At 40.7% G+C, this 25,031-nt stretch overlaps 2 protein-coding genes across 12 annotated transcripts in view; both read left to right on the top strand.

Moving 5' to 3' along the window:
- LOC108425729 (R3H domain-containing protein 1) overlaps nt 1–1,559 on the top strand; it is a 71,269-nt gene extending 69,710 nt beyond the window's left edge. For 10 of the 11 annotated variants that reach the window (XM_037534615.1, XM_037534616.1, XM_037534617.1 and 7 more), the window contains one exon: nt 246–586. In XM_037534615.1, coding sequence (XP_037390512.1) covers nt 246–586 — 341 coding nt within the window. Of the gene's footprint in view, nt 1–245 lie in introns of all 11 variants that reach the window. The other variant, XM_037534618.1, reaches the window with a different exon arrangement.
- Nucleotides 1,560–3,153: 1,594 nt separating this feature from the next.
- Nucleotides 3,154–16,283, top strand: LOC108425728 (RNA-binding protein 43-like). The gene is made up of 4 exons (XM_017694613.2): nt 3,154–3,207; nt 5,723–6,055; nt 7,411–7,502; nt 11,716–16,283. Exons 2-4 carry the CDS (start codon nt 5,839–5,841, stop codon nt 12,406–12,408), a joined length of 1,002 nt encoding a protein of 333 aa, XP_017550102.2. The 5' UTR covers nt 3,154–3,207; nt 5,723–5,838; the 3' UTR covers nt 12,409–16,283.
- Nucleotides 16,284–25,031: the final 8,748 nt, after the last annotated feature.

Here is a 25,031-nt window from a genome sequence, read left to right as displayed (position 1 = left end):
CAGGTCAAATATTCTGTTTGAAAGTTATTAATGTTTTCATTTTCTGTATTTGTATGTGCTGAAATAGAAACAAAGTGTAGAATGCTAGTTATCAGGTAACAGCACAGATGTTCTATGTAGCTTTTCTGCCAATCAGATTGTATAAACTATAATAGATCATGCTGAAAGCTCTAGTTGTTTTATTTATTTTTTGTAATTACAAATTGGTGCAAAGTTATTAAAGCTGTCCTTTCCTGTGCGCACAGTGACTAGTCGTGTTCTAGAAGTGACGGACCTGCCAGCTGGCATCAGTCGTGCGGAGGCGGACTCTTTACTCGGGGAGCTGGGTAAGGCAGGAGCTCTCATCAAATGGCTGCGGGAGCCCCAACCGCCCCAGCGCTTGGACTGCAGCGACACGAACTCTGACCCCTCCAAAGTGCCCCCCCACGACCTGGCGTCCACCTACACCATCCTGGCCACGTTCCCCACCAGATACGCAGCGCAGAGCGCACTGCTGAAACTGAACAGCTCCATCACCACGTTCAGACTGAAATCCAGCAAGAGACATGACGAGGCTCACATCCTAGAGAGAGCCAGCTCTCAGTGAGGCCACGCCCCCTCACTCCCCGGCCAATCACCACCATTGCCTCGGGCTCACTTCCTGCCATCCTCACTCACTACTTTTGTTTTGTTTTTTTTGTTTTTGTTTGTTTGTTTGCACCACTGTGGTAAAATATGGACGGGTTTGATACTGTTGGGGTTTTCACTCGGGTTTGTTAATACAGGGAAGAAAAAAAGGAAAAAAAAAAAAAAGGAATGGTGTTGTAACTGTTTGAAACGGGCATAATTATCCAACTCGAAATGTTATTTAATCGAACCAAAAACAAGACATTTTGCAATTTTCTAAAGACGCTATGATGCTTTACTACGAAGACAGCATGGTGACTGGTCATATAGTATAGTTTTGTACTGCAGAAGAGAAGCTTTGACATGTGACAACATTAAGTTCCCCCACCTCCAGCTGCCCCTGGACCACACGCACCGGCTTGCTCTTCGTCTCGTTTGTGACTCCTTGTTTGTTTAGGGGAGGAAAAAAACGAAGCCTGCTAAAGTTGGTACGTCTGCAAAACTGCAAACAAGAGAAAGCTTCTACTTTGCGTGCCTTCAGCCCCTCTTACACTGTTGCAGGAAAATGCCACCGCCAACAGAGAATAACGGATGCCACCCAAAAACAAAAATCTGTGGATGAATAATAGATTTTTCACTGGCAGAGTAATTTGTCCTCCTTTTCTCTCAAAAGTTGTAAAATGCCAACTTTAGTAATTCTTCAGACTAGTTTTGTGTTTTAATTTTATTTATAAGCAGACGATGGCAGATTTTAAAGAGGTCTTCACTCCAGCTCCTTCTCTCGCTCTTCCCCCAGAACTTTTAACTGTCTCATAAGAATGTTCACTCAAAGATGGAAATAATTACACCTCATACTTGCTCCTTTTTTGTTTTGTTTGTTGCAAAATGTGTGGATTATGGAAGGCTGTAAAATGTTTTTATTTCAGTTTGAAACAAATAAATGTTTACACCAATCTCTGCGATTTCTTTAGATGCACAGCGGACTACGTCTTTTGTCCTTGAGGGCAAGTGTGTCTGCTTTTGAGGGGCAGTTGGGCCTAAAACTGGAGTAGTCGTGTTGCGCAGCATTATTGTCCTCAGCCTCAATTTAACACTTCAAGCTTTTATATTGTTCTCACGTTTTTGTTCATCAGCGTTCTCTCGGTGCAGGACCCCGGCACGCGTTACGCAAATACATCAGACCATTTGGAATCCCTGTGGTGTCAACCGATCCTGATACAGTCAAGCTGGCTTCAGTGTGATTCTCCTGCTTTGTCACGAAAAAAATAAATAAATTTACTTTTATTCAGCACAAATTGGATGCCAAGGTTGAGATTTTGACCTTTTCAGCCAGACAAAAGAAGCCAACCTGAGGCACGTATTTTATTTAACTTGCTTTAGGTCTGTAGTTTGTTCAAAAGCAGTTTGTTTTTCACGTTCCTTCTACCAGCCAGATACATGAGCAGAAGATGGTTTTCCTAGTCTCTAAACCAGAAAATCTCACTCTAAAGACCACAGTGGTGCTGCTGTAGCATGTTTAAAGCTGGTATAATGTTAAATTGCTCATTTTGCTCAGTGCCCTTTTAACCAATGCTAGCCATAACATTAAAACCACCTCTGTGTATCTGCGCTGTCCATTCTATCAGCTCCGCTTACCATATAGGAGCACTTTGTAGTTCTACAATTACAGACTGTAGTCCATCTGTTTCTCTGATACTTTCCCCCCTTATTTCCTCTTCTTCAATGGTCAGGACCCCAATAGAGCAGGTATTATTTTGGGTGGTGGACCATTCTCAACAGTGCAGTGACACTGATGTGGGTTAGTGTGTGTTGTGCTGGTGTGAATGGATCGGACAGCAGTGCTGCTGGAGTTTTTTCAACACTGTCCACTCTTAGACCCTCCTATCTTGTTGGTCCACCCTGTAGATGTAGTCAGAGACAGTGGGTCACTTGCTGCACAGTTTGTGCTGGCCATCCTATAGTCCTTCATCAGTGGTCACAGGACACTGTTGGCTGGATATTTTTGGTTGGTGAACTATTCTCAGTCCACTGAGGTGTTTAAAAACTCCAGCAGCCCTGCTGTGTCTGATCCACTCAGACCAGCGCAACGCCCACTAACACACCACCACCACATCAATGTCGGCTCTGTGGTGGTCCTGACCACTGAAGAACAGGGTAAAGGGGGATAACAAAGTATCAGAGAAACAGATGGACTACAGTCTGTAACTGTAGAACTACAAAGTGCTCCTGTATAGTAAATGGCTGAGCGTGGTATATAAAGCGCTATACAAAGGCAACAGTGCCGTCTCTTATTCCCTTTTTGTCGTTTTGTTGTGGTTAATTTCTGCTACGTAACGCCAAAACGTGTTTTAAAGCATATTTGCTTCATCTTGCACGTAAACCTGATGAGTACGGCTTCTATATACTTTATACACTATCAAAACCGAAAATGAAACATAATGCCCTGTTGCATTGTGGACGTTGTAGTTACACAGCCCGTCTCCGCTGGCCGGCGCGATCGGTTATAGGACTACAAATCCCAGATCCACGTTGATTTCGGGTTAGTCACTTAACGTACATGATTCTGTTGCACACAAATGAGGAGCTCTCGGACGACACCGGGTAAGAAGAGGCTGTGAACCGTGTACAGAGTTTGTAGCAGTAACGTTAACTGGACAAATTCAATAATAGTAATGTGAGTTTTCATGTTGGAGATTTAGTCTGCTCTAAAACACGTCTTTGTGTATGACTGGAGAAGAGTTCAGCACATAGCCTCGAAATGAGTCGATAAATAAGCCTGATAGAGAGAGCATTCACCTCTAATCCTTCCCTACATCATTCAGTACGGACTGTAGTTCAGAGTGTAGGAGTGTTCAGCTTCATTCACACTGCAGGCGGCTTCCTCATCGTTTTTGGTCAGGTTATATCTCGGCTGGTCTGATCTGTGTTGTAGCTGGTCGCTATAGTAATAACGTAGGTAGTTACGAGACTATTTGAGTGTATCGACAAGGTGTAAACTACGAGTGTTCAACTAAAACTGGCTGAAGTCCACAGATATACCCACACAGTATGTCCAAATGTGTCCAGACACTCTTTTTATTAGCTAATTCGGCTGTTTGAATGTGCACGCAGCTTGTATAACCAGGGAATTTGTAGAGAGGAGGATCAGCACTCTCTGCAGTGTCTTCCGGCTTTCTCCAACGCTAGAGGGCGCTCCCGAGTGAGTCCAAAATGAATGGGTTGATATGGAGCATTTGAGCAAAATCATAGTTTATAAATACTTCAACATTTTTAATGTAAAATAATGTAATCATTTCCCGAACAATCAATATAATAAAACACTTTAACACCGCTGTTTTATTTTAAGAGCTTTTAAACTCGAGCTATTGGAGTTTAAAACAGCGCCTCATGTATGTTCGTGACGTCAGTGAGCGGAATAGCCAATGAGCTGCTCCGCTCGCCAATCAATCATCCCGCTTTAGCAGTAGAGCCCGCCTCCTGCTACCCAGAACCCGTTTACTGTAGAAAAAAGGAAATATAAAGGTAAGTTTTCTTTGTTTTTTAATGAAATACATCCTTCTACTTTCTAAATGAAATAAAGGTTCTGGGCGAGTGATTAGAAGCTATTTTAACTTTTCGTTTTTAGCCGTTGTAGCTATATTTACTCCCATTCATCGATGACTCACTCGCGGGCGCCCTCTGCTGATTAGTCCTGTTTTTGATATAACGGGTGGGATAGGAAGTGGCCAGACGCCTCATAAACCGGCTCTGGTATAATTAACCTCCATAGAAATTGCGTTCCATGTTGTTACACAATGACACAAATGCTTTAAGACACACTGGTATGAACGAGGCAATTAAAGGTGCAGTGTATAAGATTTGAGGGGTTCTATGAGCAGAAATGAAGTTGTAGAATAAAGGAATAACAGTGTGGCAGAGAAAGAAGTGAGTAAAACATCCCGAATATGTTAGAACTACAAATGAACTCTGAATAAATTAACTTCTTCTGTTGATTCTTTTTTTTGCCTTTGAAACAGGCCGTCACGTAATCGCTAGTCGCTTTAAAAATCAATTACAAGGTCAATAAAGAGGTGAAATATGAATATTGCTACATGTGAGCTAAAGCTAGTGCGCGCTGGATTCACGTCATTTGACTGGCGGCCTCCTTAAGCAGCCCCCCCCCGATGAACTGATTTAGGCTCTCAGAATATCCGTATTATTATTTTAATGCTGGTAACATTTTTCTGAGGACATTTTCTCAGGACATTCGCCAGCTTTTTGTTCGACTTTTCCCATTCCTGCTGCGCCATTTAAGGTTTGGTGGAGGGGGGATTATGGTGTGGGGTTGTTTTCACTTGCCAGACATAATTTTTGTGCTGTAGTATTGTTGTGCCACTCAGGCACCCAGAGCCTCAACTAACCTAAAAAGGTGCATACAGGAGGGCTTATTCCTGTGTTTTGGGATGCTCTGGAGCTGCTGTACATGAGCCTAAGGCCATCATGACAGGTACCAAGCATCTGCTAGAGGGGCTGTGGAGCTTTGTACTGTGGAGCTGTTCTTTGGTGACAGAGCGCTGTCCAATACACTGTAAAAACATTCCATACAAAATGTCTGGGATGCTTGGAAGATCCACCAAAACATAAAAAAGGTGCTCTTAGGTAGGGAGGGCTCTAATAGTTAAGGAACAAAACAAGGCTGTCAAAATAAATTTAAAAAAAAATCTGTACAGAAATTCCCACATAGAAATGGCCAAACAGGCTACAGACCATGTGTTGCAGCAACAAAGCCGTGAAGTTCAACCTTAAAAAAATAAATATTTCAGATAAATAATAGCAACACTTCAAACTTCAAAAACACTTTAGCTCAGCTTCTGTCCTGTCCTACTTTTTGCTTGCAACATCAGTACCTGACCTCACTAATGTTCTTGTACATTAGTACAAGACAATCCAACCAAATCCTTACAGCAATGTTCCAACGTCTAGCGTAATGCCTCCCTATGAATGGTCCTGATTTCAGAAGAAAAATCTATAAGCACATGTCTACACTCTATGCAGTGTGTTGAAGACCTCTGATATTGCTGTTTAGACCACATACACGTGATAGGGTTTGTAATAAGCTGTGTTTTTTGCCTTTCAGACTCCAGTAAAAGATGCCAAGTCTAATCGGATGCACTTCACATCTGTGCTGCCTGTGTGAACACAGCCTCAGATTCTAGGTGTGCTAAGAGCTGTGTCATCATAAACAATCCAGAGATGAGTGATGTATCAGTGATGAGCAGCGAAGGCTCGTCTGACCGGTGCAGGACGGTGGTGGTTGCTGGAGTTCCTGATGTGATGTCCAGTGAGCGAATGAGTGATAAACTCACCATCCACTTTCAGAGCACAAGGAGCCAGGGAGGGGACGTGAAGGAGGTGCAGTACCCAACTCACCTCAAGGGCGTGGCCTTCATCACCTTTGAGGACTGGCAAGGTCAGTACATCAAGGCTTACGGTCACTGCTTTGCACTGTGATGCGCAGATCAGTGGTCACTGAAACAGTCACATTTGAACAGTGAACGTAATGATTTCTGATTATCTCCATCCTTTCCACATATTTAAAAAATGGGCATTAGTGGGTGGATCACAAATGTGTTTTTTTGGGAAGTGATGATGAAGGAGAAGAGGAAGGGATATTTAGCCATGTCCGTATGTAAACATAGTCCACAAATGAATCCCTAAAGAATGGAATGCAATATCACTTCAAGATCTTATCCTACCAAAGCTGGAAGCACCAACATTTGGGATGTCACTGGCCATTTAAACCTAACATTTTGTAGTTGTCCATTAGCATATCGTCATTATCCAATGAAAAACCAAGCATCTCCAAAATATTAACTTTACAGGAGAAGCAAAAACACTCTTACCTTTTAATGTAAGTCAGTGTGAAGAGATTTTGTTTCAAGTGATTTTAGAGTGTTTCTATTGGTCCGTTCATCATGAACTTTTTACACAGTGTAAAGGACAGCTGGTTTGTTGAAATGATGTAGAAAACTGAAAATCAAAACGAAGAGAAACCGAGATACATGGTTTTCATTGGACACGACGATATTGATGATCTCTGGCTCTTAGGTGTTTCTTGTTTATGGGGAAAAATGAATGGTGTTCTATGATTAACCAGCAAGTTTATGAGTTTTGTCCTAGATATATATTTTCCCCAAATATTATTGTCATTTAGATAAGAAGGCCATTATGTAGTTAAATTGACACTCATGCACATTTAATTGATCTCAGTAGAGTGTCAGTCCCTCCAAAATACCTTATGCAGACCAGTAAGCTTTGGAAACCATGGTAGTAGGCCACACATTTGAGGCTGAGATTGTTATATAATATTGTTGAAGTAATGTATCATTACTTTCATGTAACTGAGTGACATTATTTAAATGTGATTTAGTGATTCAAGACAAAATTGTACACAGAAAAAAACTTTGAGATGTACAGGTTGGTAAATATATTGGGTATTAAAGTTATTATTATTTTAGCTGGCTACTGCTGCATGCAGGAGTTGAATAATGAATATGGGCTAGAAATGCAGGCATTCAGCTTTAATATGAGTGTACCTACCTTGAAATCTGGGGAAAAGTAAACATCATCATAAATTAAATTGTCAGGTTGTCTATGGACAGTGCATTTTATGTGTAATACAGGACCAAATTTCCTCTATTATGAAGTTGGGGTAGGTTTCTTGAGGGAAACCTTGTTTTGACCTGCATTTATCAGTCATAATGGATTTTGCTGGAGAAATTAATTCGCGTTGAATGCTTCACTAATGCTCTTTGCTATTTTCAGATGCAGACAGGGTGGTCGGGTTTAACCAAATGCTGAAAGATAAAGAGTTTGATGAAGAATTTCCTCTTACTGTTTACAAGTTTACTCCAGAGGTAAGTATAAGGCTCATGCATTTATACCATGCATCTGCTCTTTGAGGTAAGAATCAGCCTCTGGTGAACCATGACTGTTAGAATTAGGCCTTTTTTCAGGTCACAAGTGTCAAAAACACAGGAAAAGGATAGGTACTGATTTGCACCTCAGTGGGATTTCTGGTACGATGTTAACTCTGGTGCACATGAAGTTTTCATTCTAGATTCGACACAGACACCTGAACCTTGTAAAATAAACTAAATTTTTATTTCAAGTCTACAACAAGCTTTAATACATACTACTACCTTGTATGATGCAGTTTTAAAGTAACTCTTCCCAAGAAGAGCCCTGGTGTAGAGCTGCCCCAGCTGCTCTTCCATTTCTAACAACTAAGTGGCTCAGTTGCGACTCTTTCTCTTAGTTAGTGACATATATAGGACATCCAGAAAGCCTAGAGCAGTGTTCACGGACCCTCTTCCTTGAGATCTACCTTTCTGCAGGTTTCATCTCCAACCCAAAATGCACATGCACCATTCAGCTAATTATGAAGGTAATAAGATCTCCAGGAGCTCCACTGCTCTAGATCAGTGGTCACCAACCTTCCTCCTGGAGATCTACTTTCCTGCAACTTGTAATTCCAACTTGCATCTAACATCCCCTACTTTACATGACACTAATGCATCTGATCCAGCCACTCAAGAACTTCTGAGGACAGTTATTAGCTGGTGCAGATGTGGCAGATGTGGCAGGGGTTAGAACTAGACTCTGCAGGGTAGAGTTGGGGTTAGAGACCAGGGTTGGTCATCTTTAGCCTAGAGTGATGGTTTATGTTTATTGTATAGATCAAAATGTGATTGGTTGATTCTTCTGTCACTTCCAGATGATGCTGGTAGTGTATCTAAAGTAAGCCCTTCTGTCCAGCTCCTGAAGTTAACTTAACTCACACTTGCAGATACCATGATTTCCAGTTGGCTTTTCAAGGCTTTGACCCTTTTGTTTCCAAGCAAAACTTAAAAATGAAGTAAGAATAAGTATTACTAAAATACCTTCAGAGTGTAAACAAATCAGACATCTCTATTAAATATTTTAAAAATACAGACCTGTATCTAGACCTCAAATGCCCTAAGGCCTTATTCTTATCACAGTAGTATTCTTTCAAGAATGTTAGTGATAAGAAAATTAGTCTTACACTGAAAATTGAAGGCAAAGTTTGAGCATCAAAAATGGGTCCATCAGCGTAAACCATCTTATCTCTTGTCCAGAAGTGGAAACTTGGTCTATTCACAGAGATTACTCTTATGCTATCAGTAATCTGTCAAGTTTCCACATGCCAGCTGAGCCTGCGGTTGCTGGCAGTCCCCTCTCACAGCTCAGTGATATCCAAATGCTTGTAAAACTGGATACCAGTCATTGACATAGCCACCTTAAATAGCTTGCATAGTGTGAAAAGGCATAACTGTGGGTAATCTCCATGGGTGCTATTATATGATGGGTTATGCTTCAGTAAAGGCTCACTTCCTCATTTGCATCTAGTCTGCATTTAGTTTGCTTTAGTTGCTGGTTTCTTAACCTTCAGAACTGCCTTAATTCTTCGTGGCACACTTTCAACAAGGTGTTGGAAACGTTCCTCAGAGATTTTGGTTGGTTATTTGAGTTCCTGTTGCCTTTCTATCATCTGGAACCAGTCTGCCCATTCTCCTCTGGCCTCTCACATCAATAAGGCTTTTGTGTCCACACAACTGACCGCTCACTGGATATTTCCTCTTTTTTGGACCGTTCTCTGTAAACCCTGGAGATGGTGGTGCGTGAAAATCCCAGTAGATCAGCAGTTTCTGAAATACTCAGACCAGCCCGTCTGGCACCAACAACCACGCCACGTTCAAAGCCCCTTAAATCCCCTTTCTTCCCCGTTCTGATGCTCGGTCTGCACTCCAGCAGGTTGTCTTGACCACCTCTACATGCCTAAATGCACTGAGTTGCGGCCGTGTGATTGGCTGATTAGCTATTTGTGTTAACAAGTAACTGTACCTAATAAAGTGGCCGGTGAGTGTAATCATCAAGTAAGGATCCTTTATTACAGACAGCATTTGGGCTGCAGGTTAACTGCAAACCTCTTACATTGTGTTCTTATTTAAATATATGTAACCTGCTATTGACATTGAAAGTAAAATGAGCAAAGCTGAGATCTCAGAACAAAGAAAAAAACATGACTAGTGTAATGTTGAATTTGTGAGGCAGTAATGTAGGCTATAGCCATTTTAATGAAGCATAAGTATCAGCCTGCTAATTATGAGTTATGAGGAACAGGGCCCTGAATTGGTAATTGCTATCAAATGCCAATGTAGGAGGTTTTGAGTACCTTATTTGGTACAATTAGATAATCAGAATTCATTTTTCGAAATTGTCAAGAGACTGTAAATATCCTGATTGATACAGTTCTTCATAATCTAACAACACGTGCTAATTTAAGAAACCTAATTTGGCTCTATTAAAAATCTGTCTTTTATAATTCGGCCACACAGTGGCATTAAATATGTGCGGGCAGTGAAATATGTTGAGCTTAAATTTTCAATTATTATAAAGTTCAGAACATTTTTTATTACTGTTCATTTTAACAGTGTCAGGCCTGAAATCAGGACTCCCACTTCCCACATCCCTGTACATGGTTCTTTTTTAAATCAACTCAACTCTGTGAAAGTGAACCTGAAAGCAGCCAGTAGCAGCTGCCCTCAGTGCTGTTTGTGTTCACTGTGTTGGCCAATTTTAAATTGAAAGGTTAGGATTAGGTTTTTGTTTTTTACTGTACACTGTATTGTATAAGCCACTCAAGGCCATGTGTTAGAATGATTTCACCATGAGTAGAGGGTTGAACTCTGCATGGTAGCATTTTAGAAGAGTATAAAGGACATAAAGATCGTATCTGTATGAATGGTGAGTCTTGAAGTTTTATAACCAATAGGCCAAGCATGAAACAGACTGGGGCTGTTGTGTTCCCACAGCGCACAAATCAATCAGGCCACAAAACGAAGCACAAGCAAACAGTACTCAGACCACCTTGGGAGACCAGTTGAAACACAGAAACAGTGAAAGCGCACTTAGTCTTTGAGTTCAACATGAAAATAAGTTAGCACATCCTTTAGAGAGAACACTCTTCTGCGCATTTTAATGCACAGCTAAGGTTTATTTGCTGAATTTAACATACTTTAAACAAATTTGCAGTAAAAATGCTGTTCGCTGTAGAGGATGTGTTAACTTTCACTTACAAAGTCAGTAAAACATGTATTTTTTTACTTTTACTCGGCTACTTTTACCAGCTCTTCATTAGGTCACACTTTCTTGTCGATATGGTTTCGGATACAGTATGAATTGCTGTGAACTATTGAAAGAAGACACAAAGATTTATTACACACTTCTAGAACCTAAGAATAGCTCAACCAGTTTGCATTGAAGCTCCTGTACTTACTGAATAATTAGTCTTAGTATGTAATAAGTCTGGTTAACTGTTGAATTATGAACAGAATTGTTTACTACGGGTGAAGGTTTGCGAAGTTCCCAACGTTGTCAACAAATTTGAGCAACAATACACAGACCAGCCACTTCATCAAGTACATCTACCTTGTAGACTCATTTCCTCAGCTCCACTCATGCTATAGGTCCACTTTGTAGTTCTACAGTTACAGACTGTAGTCCATCTGTTTCTCTGATACATTGTTAGCCCCCTTTTACCCTGTTCTTCAGTGGTCAGGACCACCATGGACCCTCACAGAGCAGGTACTATTTGGGTGGTGGATCATTCTCAGCACTGCAGTAACACTGACGTGGTGGTGGTGTGTTAGTGTGTATTGCTGGTACGAGTGGATCAGATACAGCAGCGTTACTGGAGTTCTTAAGCACTGTGTCCACTCACTGTCCACTCTATTAGACACTCCTACCTTGTAGGTCCATCTTGTCGATATAAAGTCCGTGACGACAGCTCTGACGACACATCTGTTTGTGGGCTATTCTCAGTCCAGCAGTGACACTGAGGTGCTTAGAAACTCCAGATAGGTAATGTAGAACTATGGATGTGTACTGAATGAAGTGGCTGGTCAGTGTAATATGTTGTTCAAGACTGTTGATGATGATAATAATAATAATAATAATAATAATGATATTTTTTCCCCCCACAGTGTTTCTCCCAACAATAGGTTGATGTAATTAACGAGCATGTGTTTTTGTCCATGGCTTTTGTAGGTCACCTTTTATGCTTATGCTGACATGGATTTGTCACTCTTTCCTGACCTTTCGACATTGATCGCGAACATGAGGTCCACCTACAAGTCGGTGCGGTTCGAGCCCTCCCTGACCAAAGTAGGATTCGTCACAGCAGAAGGTCCATTTTCTGCCCTTCGAGAGCTGCGGAAGGACCTGCTCAGTCGTGCCCAGACTCTCAGAGACATGCAGCCGAGCCCAGACAAGGCTGGACCTTCCAGATCGGTGGTGGAAAGAAACAACGGCACAGAAGAAACTGTGTTGTTATGGCTGGACACTCATGTATACACGTACATTCAGATGCTGGACAAGAAGGAGTGGGACAAATGTGTGGGCAGGTATAATGTGACAGCTCAAGCAGTCAGTACAGGTGATCTAACCCAAGTGGAGTTACATGGCACATGTGATTCATCTGCACTGACCGCTACTCAAAGAGAGTTGGAGATGCTAGTGGCTGGAAGGCAGGATGTTTTACGCACTCACCGCATAGACTGCAGTGGTAGCGACCCGAGTGTTAGGAAGCGGATACTACAAGCTTGTGAATCTGCACGGGATACTTATAGAGATGTATGTTACATTCCTACCAGTGCTTGCATTGAAGTCATCGGCCCCTCCCTCTCCAGCCACCTGTTCTGTGAGAGTGTGAAGAAAGCAACCGATGGTTCATGGGTGTGAGCAGATGGACTGAAAGATAGCACAGAATCAGGTCATATAAGGCAAATAGGGCATTTGTATATCTTAAATTGTAACCCTTCAATTCCTCACCGTTGTATGGAACAATTTGTCTATGCTTGGTTAAATTGCACATTTGGATGATTTTCTGAGTGAAAATAAGTTAAAACAACCTCTACAAAGAGCACTAATTTTATATTTAGACCCCCCCCAAATACATTAAACTAAAGTGTAATATTCAGGTTCCCTGTGGAGGATGTGTTGACTCATTTTCACTTAGGAAATCAACAAAACATTTAAGTTGATTGGGAATGTGTTACATACTGTACCTATCTGACACATTTTCATAATAGATAGTGAATAATTATCTGCTAATTCCACCAATATTTCAAATTTAGTTCATATTTTAATCATTAAGATCAATCATTCATTAAGAAACAAAGTCATTCTTGTGTGATTTGGATTAGAGTGATTTGGTGTGAAATGTGCTGTGCTGGAAGAACCTGTTCACATTGGTGGTGATAGGAACCAGACGTCTGAAGCATTTAAAGCATTTTTTAAATCTCTGCATAATTGAATCACCAAGATGGAAACAAAGTTATTCAGAGTGGTTTGTTGTGAAATGATTCATTTGCAGAAACTTCCAGATTCTGCTTTCTTTACAGAGGCGGTGATGGGAAGCAGGGGTTGCAAATATAGCCGTTTTTTTACTTTCCAAAACCACCAGTGAACATATGCATCCTCTCAGTTTTATGCGTAGTGTTAATGATGGCAAAAGAGTGTTAAATCTGGGGGAAAAAAAAGTTTTCTTTGTGGACTGTTTAGCCTTACAGCACCCTCTGCCATGCATGGACTTAAACCAACATACAGAACAACAGCAACATAAGTGCAGGCCAAGGTCTCATCTCAAAACTCATAAATCGTAAAACATTGTCTGAGGCATCAGGCAGTGTATTCATAACCATTCATAACCAACTGTGTATTAAGTTTTTGTGACATTGCCTTTACAGGCATTAAAGTCTTAAGACGTCTGGTTCCTATCACCACCCCTGGAAACAAGTTTCTGTACATTAGAGAATTTCACATAAAACCACTCTGAATGGCTTTCTCTGAATCTTAACCATTTCTTTATACAGATTTATTCTCCAAAGCTGATGGAGTTTTCCTTTATTACCACAAAAAGCTACCTCATAGGAAGCCATCGCGCAAAATAGATATGAATACGCTGCCTGATGCTTAAAGCATTGCTTTTCAGTAGTTTTGCATCAAGGCATTGAAATGTAGTACCCAGTGAAAACTGTTTTTCTGTTTACCACTACGTTACCATTATCAACATTACATATAAAGACACTTTTTAAGTGATGAAAACACTCTGAGGCAACGTTCACATTACCAGGTTGAAGTGGCACAAATCCGATTTTTTTGCCCTAATGTTACTCAGATCTGATGTTTTCAAAGCTGTGTGGACAGACAAATCTGATCTTTTCAAATCCAACCTGGGCCACTTTCATATATGGTTTTCCCACTGTGCGTGCGCGGTCATTCAGCGTTACCATGGCAGCAGCGCCAAACGGAAGTTACCTGACCAGCCTGTAAAGCTGATCGGAGTTGATGATCTTCTCAGCGAAGCTTGTTCTGACCGTTAGTTTGTCTGCTGATGATGCACGTGACTCATTCACGAGTAGGATGTGCGCATGTGGGCCATTTCAGGATGCTGGTTCATTCACATTAATGACAGATTTGAGTCACTTATCCAAACAAGTGTGAACCGTCCTGTCAGAGAGTCCGGGTTTGAGCAAGGAGGCCGGTAATGTGAACGTAGCTTGAGAAACTCACCAAAATAGGCTTAACAGGGCTAACAGTGAAAGAAAGCCAATAAAGCTCATTTACTTTCTCTAACTGTTAGCAACTGAAATATCAGTTAAATGGAGAACCTAATAGGCAGCCTTATCGCAGATAGGACCTCATTTCAGTTACTCTCGCCACTTCTCCCTTGCAGACTCGGGGAAGTCCAGGTGGCAGGGTGGAGAGCTATTATTTTCCACTGGTTAGATGGCATCTGGTGGTTCCATCTAATGCTGCTCTACTGGGCAATGTACGATAAAAAGCTGTCTTTTCAGTTCCTGTTTGCCCCTGAATTGCAAACAGAAGTGGTGTTATTTTTATTGTGTTGGGAGTCGACACATTTTTATGACCTCTAGACAAGGTGTGCTTCTTAGTGAATCCAGTAGAGGGCACTCTAAGCCCAGGGCCTTAACTACACTCAGCCAAACCAGTATACAGTATCACTGGTTCTTGATTGACAAAGATGCCTAATTCTTGTTATGCAGCGACTGTACTGGTTTACTTTGTCTGCATTATTTGTGTTATATAGCTGTAATCTTCAGACTACAGCTCCTGTTGAAACGATGTTGACCATGCAAGAATAAAAGAATGTGAAGTTAGGGATGGGCAGTATGGCCTTATTTATCGTAGTTTTATAGATATTTTGAAAAATGACTACAGTCACATCACATGTAATCACATCAGTACTTAAACAGCATTGAACAACTACATGTTCCATTACAGAGACCAATTAGGCCGTTTGAATTGGGTTTAGTGCAGCTCAGTATTGGAAATGTTGAATAAAAATTGTTATAATCATAGGTTTTGACTTTTAAATGCTTTTAATTTTGCCGTGTTGTCCAGTGCTAAAAAGTTGCTTAAGGTTGCTTAAAGGGCCACTCAAGTATGGGCAAAATGAAGTTTAGCTATTGCTACTTATAACTCGCGTCCTCTAGCAGCGCCGCAGTGGTCTAGTGTGAAATTTTCCAATGTTTTTTTGGGGCAAATGTAGAAGCAAGGCACATAATTAACAGGAGGATGAATATTGTACTACAGCTGTTTAACTGCAATGACTGTTAGATCATCGTTACAGTGGAGAGAATGGATTATTTAGCAGATGTGACTCTTCTGATGAAGACAAGCTAAAAGCTGTAGCCTCACCTCAGTTTACCGTACCTGAGTTTGGCTTCTTTTCTCAGGCTGAAAATGTAAAAAAAAAAATTTAAAAACTTATCTGTGGTGTCCATTTTGTGCTGAATTAGCACAGAAAGTCTGTTTTCTTTATGAATTTGTTAGACAGTTGAGGTGAGAGCTACACTGATGCTAACTTGGTTGTACGTATTAGCCCATAGAGTAGTTGCTAGGCTAGCAGTCAGAAGTGATTGACAACACAGGGATTTCTAATGATTATATGATGGATTTGTGCAATATGTGCTGGGTATTCCAACCCGAGAACATCACGTTAGTGGATGAAAACATGGCAATGTTAGAAAGTCGTGAATTCTGTCAAACTCATGAGGCTGAAGGATACGATGCTAAGCTAGGTTACCTCAAAACACAACAGATGGCACAGTTCTAGCGCAGAATACCCCATTAAATGGCATGCCTCAATGATAAACTAAAGGAGACGTCTTGCTCTTTGCCAGTTACATATTTTTGTACATATTTTGCTTCACTTTTTTGTTTTAGTATGGTTACATTGTTTTAGCTCCTGTTGATTTGACTATTAAGATTTGACTATTATTCTGTGGGGTGTTTTTTCCTCATGTGGGTGCTGTTGATTGAATATTTGGGCCCAACGCTAGCCCTGGTCACAGTCTGCTCTCTGTTTAATTTATGTGGTCATTTTTGCCCGTTTTCCACTTAATTAAGTCCACAGTTATTAGACAAATTATAAAAACAAAGCCATTCGTCCTGCTCCGTAGATAAGCTTGTAATTGATGCCTCATTAAGACAGTCTACAGTAACAGCTGCTCTGCTATCTCACACTAACACATTTGTGCTCGTACTCTTAATATAATAAACATTCATTTTGCTTACAAGTTGGTCTCAGAGATTAAGAGTGGGTCCCATTATTTCTGTTTGCATTGAGTGATATTGACCTTGTGAGGGAAAGTTTGAGCGGAGATCCATTGTTTTGGAGAAATGACTGCATGTATTTGTGAGAAAACGAGTGCCGCCTTGCTAGTCCAGTCAGACCACCTAAAAAGCAAAAATATATACAGTCAGTTGACAAATTAAAGGAAAAGCCTCAAGAAACCCCACAAAATTCTTCACAAGTGGGTGAGTGAGTGAACAAAAGAACAGTACAAGCCTGACTGATTGACCCCTACAGTGAATGAGGGGCTTTTTCCTTAGAGGGAAGGGTCACTGCAAATCAATACAAAGTTATTGCGACCGGTCACCTTTATCCCATGATGAAGCATCATCCTAATGGGAGTGGTCTCTTCCAGGATGACAATGCCCCCATCCACAAGGCACAAGAGGTCACTGAATGAGTATGAGTATTATGGAAATCGTATGCTGTGGCCTTTACAGTTCAGCAGTCTCAACCCATTTAACCACCTGTAGGAGATTTCGGGACAATGTGTAAAATAATAATGCCCTCCACCACCAAAACACCAAATGAGGGAATATCTTTTGGAAGAATGGTGTTCCATCCCTCCAGCACAGTTCCAGAGTCTAATTTTCATGTCAGCAAATTGTCCATATACCTATATTGATTTCTGATTCTGCTGATCTACTGATTTCTACAGCCTCACTGGGAAAAAAAAGCTTGGCCAGGTCAACCAGGTATACCAGCTTAGCTGGTTGATGGGGTACCAGCATGACCAAGCTGGTATAACAGTTTAACCAGTTTAACCAGTTGATCAGCATAGGATCGATTTTTTCCTTGTCTGCCTGGATGTCCATCATTCCTCAAAACCCCCACTAAACCAAACCATGCACACACCGCATCATTCTTTTTGAAAGGGCCAGACATTAGCATTAAGTTGAATGCAGAGCGTCTGGCCAGCAGGGCAGGGGAGGGGAGGTGGAGCAGCTGTGCTTGTTTGCTAGCGGGAAGGAGCCTGAATGCCAGTCATGTTCTTACATGCCCCGACACGCTCCAGCAGGCTCGATCTGATGGGGACAATATTACAGCTGCCTGGTTTTCTGCAGGCTTGCTGACCACGGCCATCAAATCAATGGCTTTCAGTCAAAAAGTATAAGTGCTGTTTAGGTCTAGATCAGTACACAATGTAGTGGTTAACACCTCTGCCTTCAACACTGTAGACTGGGGTTCAATCCCCCACCAGGGCGAGCAACCTATACTATACCAATAAGAGTCCTTGGGCAAGACTCCTAACACCACCTTGGCCTACCTGTGTAAAATTATCAAATTGTAAGTCGCTCTGGATAAGAGCGTCAGCCAAAATGCCGTACAAATGTACTAAATGATGGCATTCTCCAGAAAAAGATTGCTCAAACAGCTGAAGAAAACAATTGGTCTTGTTCATAAATCAGATGTTGAATAAAAATAAACTGCGTCAAAGTGTATGCAGTTCTTGGATAATGTACTTACGACCTTTAATATGGATGTGCTGGGAATAATGCTTTTTTTAGTTTAGGTTTTTTTTCTGTCATTAAAAACAGTATATTTTATGTTACTGCAATAAAATGAAAAGCAGAGGGTGCTAATGAAATGAGTAGTGTTTTTCAGCTATTTAGAATCATCAGATATCTTTGTATTTTCATATGTGGATGATATTAACCTACAGTGCTCTTTTTTGGCTGCTGACCAATTAATACAACTATCATTGGCCGTCATTGCCTTTTTGTTGATGCCCCAACTCTGATCTTGGGACTCTTCAAAAAGTCTGAGTAAATACAGCATTGTGATGGTGTTCACGTGCACCCAACTAAATATGACATTTCCGACAACTTCTGCCAGAAAAAACAGCATTGATCAGCATTTGTTGTGTTTTGGGTGCTGGTATGCTGGTCAGCAGCAATGGAAGCTGTCATGCTGATCATCAGCAAAACCAGCATATGTAGTGTTTTGGTTGTTGGTATGTTGGTCAACCAGCATGACAATGCTGGGTGACTATCTAAACCAGTACCAGACCAACTTAAACTAGCGTAGTATGCATGCTGGTTTGTGCTTTTCAGCGGGGTTGAAGGCAGCATTAGGCTGCTTCCACACCTACCTTGTTTGGTGGGGACCAAACAAGTTTTTTCTTTGGTTCGGTCTGTTTTGATAGAGGTGAACTCTCTACCTGCACTTTGGTAAACAAATGGACAGTGTTGACCATGGTCTGCCAAAAACTGTGGGTTTTGGTGGTCTTTTAAGTTAACCAGAGGTTCAGTTTCCTGCTGGTAGGAAAGCGTTTTTGTGGTGGTGGCCACCAAATAAGAGAATTCAACACAAGAGAATGCTTTTCTTAGAGTGTGAAAGTAACATAGTGCTTGTGTCCCTGTCAAATTTCTGACCAATCAAAGAACACCCACATGTATTATTTGGTGCAAAACGTGCATTGTCAACAAAAACTCTAACTTAAAAGTGGTGTCTTGGAAGGGCCAAATAGCAGAATTTCAATGTGGTGTCACAGAAGAAGATTCCCATAGTGTAGTTCACAATTACTGCTATGGTTACTTGACATTGGATGGATTAATGTAAACTGCAGGTCATCCATTTTTCATTTCTCTCCAGATGCTGAAAGAGCTGAGAGCGGGGGAGCAGGTAGAGTTTGACCCACACAGAGCCATGGCCAGGGGTCATAGGGTAGTGCTTTAAGGGCAGCTAGGGTCATGCTGCTAAAGACAAGCCAATACTTCAATAAACAGTCAACAGTGCAATTCAGCTGTAAGCACATGTGCATGCATGCTTGTAATTAGGAAAGATTGACTCAGTACATACACACACACAAACTCAGCTTATAACAGCTATTTCAAAATCAGGTTAAATTACAAGTCTGTTGTGGGCTACAGGTAAATTACACAGTTGCCCAGGATGTGCATAAAATGGCTAAAGAATCTGGTCAAAAAATGTATTTAAACTCAAAAATATCATTTTATGCCACATAGAGTACAAGCTTGGATTAAGGCTATATGAATTTCAGTGAACATTAGGGAAGAATGATGTACTGTTGTGATAAATATGACTAGACAAAAGTGGTGAAAATCATTATTTTATATATATATATATATATATATATATATATATATATATATATATATATATATATATATATATATATATATATATATACAAACCCACATTCAAATTGACTTGAAAAATGTCTGGAGCCATTGATTTACATTAAAGTAATAAAAATGATAACAATAATATATATATATCGCTGTTGTCGGAACAAAACCTCGTATCTCCATTTTTGTCACTTTTCAGTTTTTGACATAATTTGAAAATGCATGTTGACCTTTATATTGTGTGTAAATTTCATGAAAATACAAAATACATGGCCAAAAATGACTTGAAAATTCTGGTTCCATTGACTTACTCTCCTATAAAGTTACCATTTTGGAAATAAGAGGTTTTGTTCCGACATATATATATATATATATATATATATATATATATATATATACATTTATATATATTTATATATATTTATATAAAATTTATACATTACATTTGATTAATTATACAGGATGCAGGGCCTGTATAGAAATGTTGTCCATAGTTTTATGGGACTTATGGGACTTTGAATATGAAAATCTTTTTTTACAGTGCAATTGTAAATCATTACTGTAAGCAATGCCTTACGTCGTCCACTGGGGCCTTTGCCAACCCCCTCATTCAAACGCTTCACGTTGCCATGGGAACGGGATGGAAGCTGTCCAGGCAGCCCAGTGTTCTTTGGGGGAGGGAGTGTAATCAGGTTTATAAGAGTGCTGTGCAGAGTGCAGTGGGTTACAATAACCTGTGACCCAAACACACACACACATGCACGCACTCACACACTTCAGTGTTTGGCACTCTCTTGTTTGCAGCCACTCTGTGTTAGCTGAAAGCCTTTCATCAGTCTCAAGGTTTCGACCTTTTCATACCTGCCTCTCGTCTCATTTCACTGCACTCATAGACACGCGCACTTTCTCGTTCTCCCTGCAGTGAAGTACCGAATCTGTAATTTGAATTGTTTTGTCATGTACCTAGGCCAGACTAGACCTTTGTGCTTCATGTATTCACTGTCTCGCTCACTCTCTCTCTCACTCTCTCTGTCATTAGCTTTAGTTGGAGGATGTGGGGCTTTCTCTGTAGGCATGACTCGTCTACAGTCAGTGTCTTTTTCGAGCTAGATTAACTATCAGATGAGCCAATACAAGTCAATTATTTGCAGGTGATTGCTTACTGTCTTTAAAAAAAGGCTGTTTATACAACACACCTTGTAGAGGCATGACAGAGTGACTGAGTGTCATTCTGTGTGTTCACGATGCAGTGGGGGACTTTGATTTACATCTGTTTAGGAAACAGATGCATGGTGTTTATGTGTAAGGTTGTGCAGGTTCCACTGAATGATCCTTATCAGTGGGGTTTATTTATTTATTTAAGTGTCTATTCAGTTCAACTAATAGTGACGGGTCAGATTTATACAGGTTTCCCCCTCTACCTAAATCTGTTTGAGGAACTGGGACGTGTTTGGTGTCCCAAGTTTGCACTGAAGCTGTGAGGCTAATGTACCTAACAAGTAATGGGAACTCTGCATGTCTAAATCATCACACATGACATCTGCGTCAAATCGGCTAGTAATCTCAACGAAACTTGCTTATGTGGTTTCTGATACTACACGGCACGCTGTGATGTATAAAAAGTTGTTTTTGCTACTGCTATTTCTTTTGCAGTGAATTGTTTACAAATTTCATGATGGATGGACCAATAGAAATGCTTGGAAATGGCTTGTAATAAATCTCTATGTACATTCACTTACAGTGGACAGCGATGATATACAAGATAAAATATGCACAGCAGTCCACCAATGGGTGGAAGGCAGGATGTGTGTGAAGATTGCTATCCAGGATTTCCTTGGGTGGTCCTGGATTTTGGATGTCTAAAACTTTGTTTATCCAAATCATCTGTACACAACGAATGCGTTTGATTGGTACAGATAGGACAGATTTTTGAGAAAGGTGCACTGTTAATGACATGTATAGGCTCTAGGTTAAACTGCAGCACAAGCACAGCTTCCCATCCACTGAATTTAGCAAAAATTCAAGTCACTGATCAAGCATCCAGGACTCACAGGGTGGCTAAGGTGGCAACCATAGAGAAGATGTGCATAGAGTGCTGTCACAGACCGCCACCAATGTTTGCCCTGCCTCGTATAAGAGCATAGTGGTTGGTTAGTGTAGTGGTTAACACCTTTGCCTTCTACGCTGTAGACTGGGGTTCAATCCCCCAGAAGGGCAAGCACCCTACACGATACCAATAAGGGTCCTTGGGCAAGACTCCTAACACCACCTTTGCCTGTAAAATGATCTAATTGTAAGTCGCTCTGGATAAGATGTAAGGACAGCTTTGCCCCTGCTTCCATGACATTAGCAACATTAGCTTCTGATCCTGGTCTAAGCCCTAAACTTATAAGGGCTTAGCTATAAGGGACTAATAGGACAGGTCTACTAAGAGATTGAAGAATATTTTCTCTTTCTCTCTCTCAGCTGTTGCTATGGCTGCTGCTACAGTAGAGCCGTCACCTCCGCTACGCTTAGGTAAGTAACCATGCTGTTAAACATGTTTATTCAGCCCACTTGTGGAGTCAAGTCAAGAAGCAGCTGCAGGAGAGATTCATTCTGCTTCAACGAAAGCACAAAAATAACTCCAGTCATGCTACGTGGGAAAAAAAGCCTGCATTAGCATAGCCTGAGGCACACGAAGCTATGCTAAACACAGCCTACACACTGATATCACCAGCTGAGGTTAAATGCAATCATATTCAAGACGGGACTTTATTAGAAACACATCTTGTTCTTCCACTTAATGACCACTTTATGAGCTCCATCTACCTTCTGTTAATGCACATTCGGTCAACCTCCCTCCAGCCCATTCAGTAATGGTTTCCACAGGAACACTGTTGACCAGATATGATTTGGGTGGTGGACTGCAGAGATACGACCATGCAGTATGATAGCCTGTGCTGCACTGATACAGGACCCTCAGGCACTGAACTTTTACACATATTAGTTAGGTTAAGAGTGTCTGAAAAATCCAAACAAGAGTGGCGCTCTGGTCACTGATGAAGGCCTAGATGATAGCTAACATAAAATGCATGGAAACAGTACACACACACACACACACACACACACACACACACACACACATATATATATACAGTATCTCACAAAAGTGAGTACACCCCTCACATTTCTGCAAATATTTTATTATATCTTTTCATGAAACGTGTGCCCAATTTTGTCGTTGTCCCTCTCTGGTGTCATGTGACTCCTTAGAGTGACAAGGTTCCAGGTGTGAATGGGGAGCAGGGCTGATAAGGTTGGAGTTTTCGGTGCAATTCATTCATACTGGCCACTGGATATTCAACATGGCAAAGAACTCTCTGAGGATGTGAGAAATAGAATTGTTGCTCTCCACAAAGATGGCCTAGGCTATAAGAAGACTGCTAAGACCCTGAAACTGAGCTATAGCACGGTGGCCAAGGTCATACAGTGGTTGCATATGCTTGTGAAGGCAGACAAGCAGACAAGCGAATACTTATATATATATATATATATATATATATATATATATATATATATATATATATATATATATATATATATACATACAGTACTGTGCGAAAGTTTTAGGCATCTAAGCAAATTTTTAAACAATTTACCTCAGCAGTGAGTTTATCACAATATACATTAGAATAAAGTAATATTCACAATTCATGTATGTGTATATATATATATATATATATATATATATATATATATATATATATATATATATATATATATATATATAGCTGCTGTTGGAAAAAAACCTTCATAATCTCCATTTTTGACGTTTTCACTTTTTTGAAAATCCCTGTGACCCTTTACATTGTATGTACATTTCATAATGAATGGAGTAAAAAAAATGACCCAAAATGACTTGGAAAGCAGTCTGGTTCCATTGATTTACATTAAAAGTAAAGTAGGTTTTTTTCCTTCTCCTGTAAAGTTACCATTTTGGAGATTCTTCCGACAACAGCGAAATATTTATTCATAATCATTATTAATTTATATACTATACATTTTGTTTATTCAAATATTAACACTTTTTCTTGGCAAATAAACACAATCTACACAAATAGATTTTGAAAATGTGTCTTGGGTGATAATGTCGGCCCACCCTTTGCAGCTATAACAGCTTCAACTCTTCTGGGAAGGCTTTCCACAAGGTTTAGGAGTGTGTTGATAGGAAGTTTTGACCGCTCTTCCAGAAGCATTTGGAGATGGGGCTTGGCTCGCGGTCTCCGCTCCAATTCATCCCAAAGGTGTTCTATCGGGTTGAGGTCAGGACTCAGTCTCAGACTCAGCAGGCCAGTCAAGTTCTTCCACACCAAACTCGCTCATCCATGTCTTTATGGACCTGCTTTGTGCACTGGTGCACAGTCATGTTGGAACAGGAAGGGGTCATCCTCAAACTGTTCCCACAAAGTTGGGAGCATGAAACTGTCCAAAATATTTTGGTCTGCTGGAGCATTAAGAGTTCCTTTCACTGGAACTAAGGGGCCGAACCCAACTCTTGAAAAACAACCCCACACCATAATCCCCCCTCCACCATTTCCATGTACTCTCCTGGGTATTTTCAAATACTTAAGTTGAGTGATACATACACACTAGTGAATACATACACACTAGGGGGCAGTGAGCACACTTGCCCAGAGCAGTGGGTAGCCCTATCCACAGCACCCAGGGAGCAATTGGGGGTTAGGTGTCTTGCTCAAGGAGGTTGGAAGGAAGGAGGTCTTGCTGGGGATCAAACCGGCAACCTTCCGGTCACAGGGCCAGTTCCCTAACCTCCAGCCCACGACTGCTACTTTTGCCTTATTCAAGTATATTAATGAGTAAAGTTATCTACTCCTTACTTTACTCCTTACTGTTGTTATTTTCTTTTTGTATCTTAGTTTAACCTTTTCCTGTAGGTCCTCATTCTGCCAGCAGAACGAAAACTGATGGAATTATTATTTTTGATCGACTAAGTGACCAGTAAAGATGAATCATTATCCATTCCTGAGTACTTTTATTACATTGAACATAACATATTTTTCATATAACAGAACATATTTTTGACCAGACAGTACTCAGTTGGTAGACAGGCGGTGGTCAAATTAAAAAAAGAACACATTCAGGAAAACATGAAGGGAGTAGTGCTACAGGGAGAAGCAATACCTTGCAAACCCTATGCTAAAGCCTGGGCTTGAATACTAAGCTAGATCTAGTAATGGTTAGTACTCAGGTGAATGGGGCTGGTGATTGGTGGATTGTGGAGGTTCATCGGCAGGGATGGGGGAGTAGCTAAGTAGCGCGCTACTTTTTTGTAGTTAGCTACAAATATTAGCAGCTAATAGCTGTAGCCGCTACTGTTTTATAAAATGTAGCTAGTTGCTGTAGCGCCTATGAATTTTTGTGTAGCTATAGCAAAATTTTTTGCTACAATTTTGCTACAAGCTTGGACAGCTTGAGCAAACGGGCACATTCTCGGCCCACACGCTGATCACCCCTTACCAGTAGGCTTAACTCAGGGGTCGCAGCCGAAACGTTAAGAAGAGCCGTTTTGTCCTTTCAGCAAAAATCAAACCTTCTTGGGAGGCACATTT

This window comes from Pygocentrus nattereri, chromosome 25 (assembly GCF_015220715.1).
Source record: "Pygocentrus nattereri isolate fPygNat1 chromosome 25, fPygNat1.pri, whole genome shotgun sequence".
NCBI lineage: Eukaryota > Metazoa > Chordata > Actinopteri > Characiformes > Serrasalmidae > Pygocentrus > Pygocentrus nattereri.
This window is presented reverse-complemented; position numbering and strand designations above follow the sequence as displayed.

Excerpts from the sequence above, each read along its gene's own strand:
- LOC108425728 (XM_017694613.2), top strand. The coding sequence starts at position 5,839 with ATGAGTGATGTATCAGTGATGAGCAGCGAAGGCTCGTCTGACCGGTGC. Across the intron at positions 6,056-7,410 it reads CACCTTTGAGGACTGGCAAG|ATGCAGACAGGGTGGTCGGG; the intron begins GTCAGTACATCA and ends TGCTATTTTCAG. Across the intron at positions 7,503-11,715 it reads TTTACAAGTTTACTCCAGAG|GTCACCTTTTATGCTTATGC; the intron begins GTAAGTATAAGG and ends TGGCTTTTGTAG.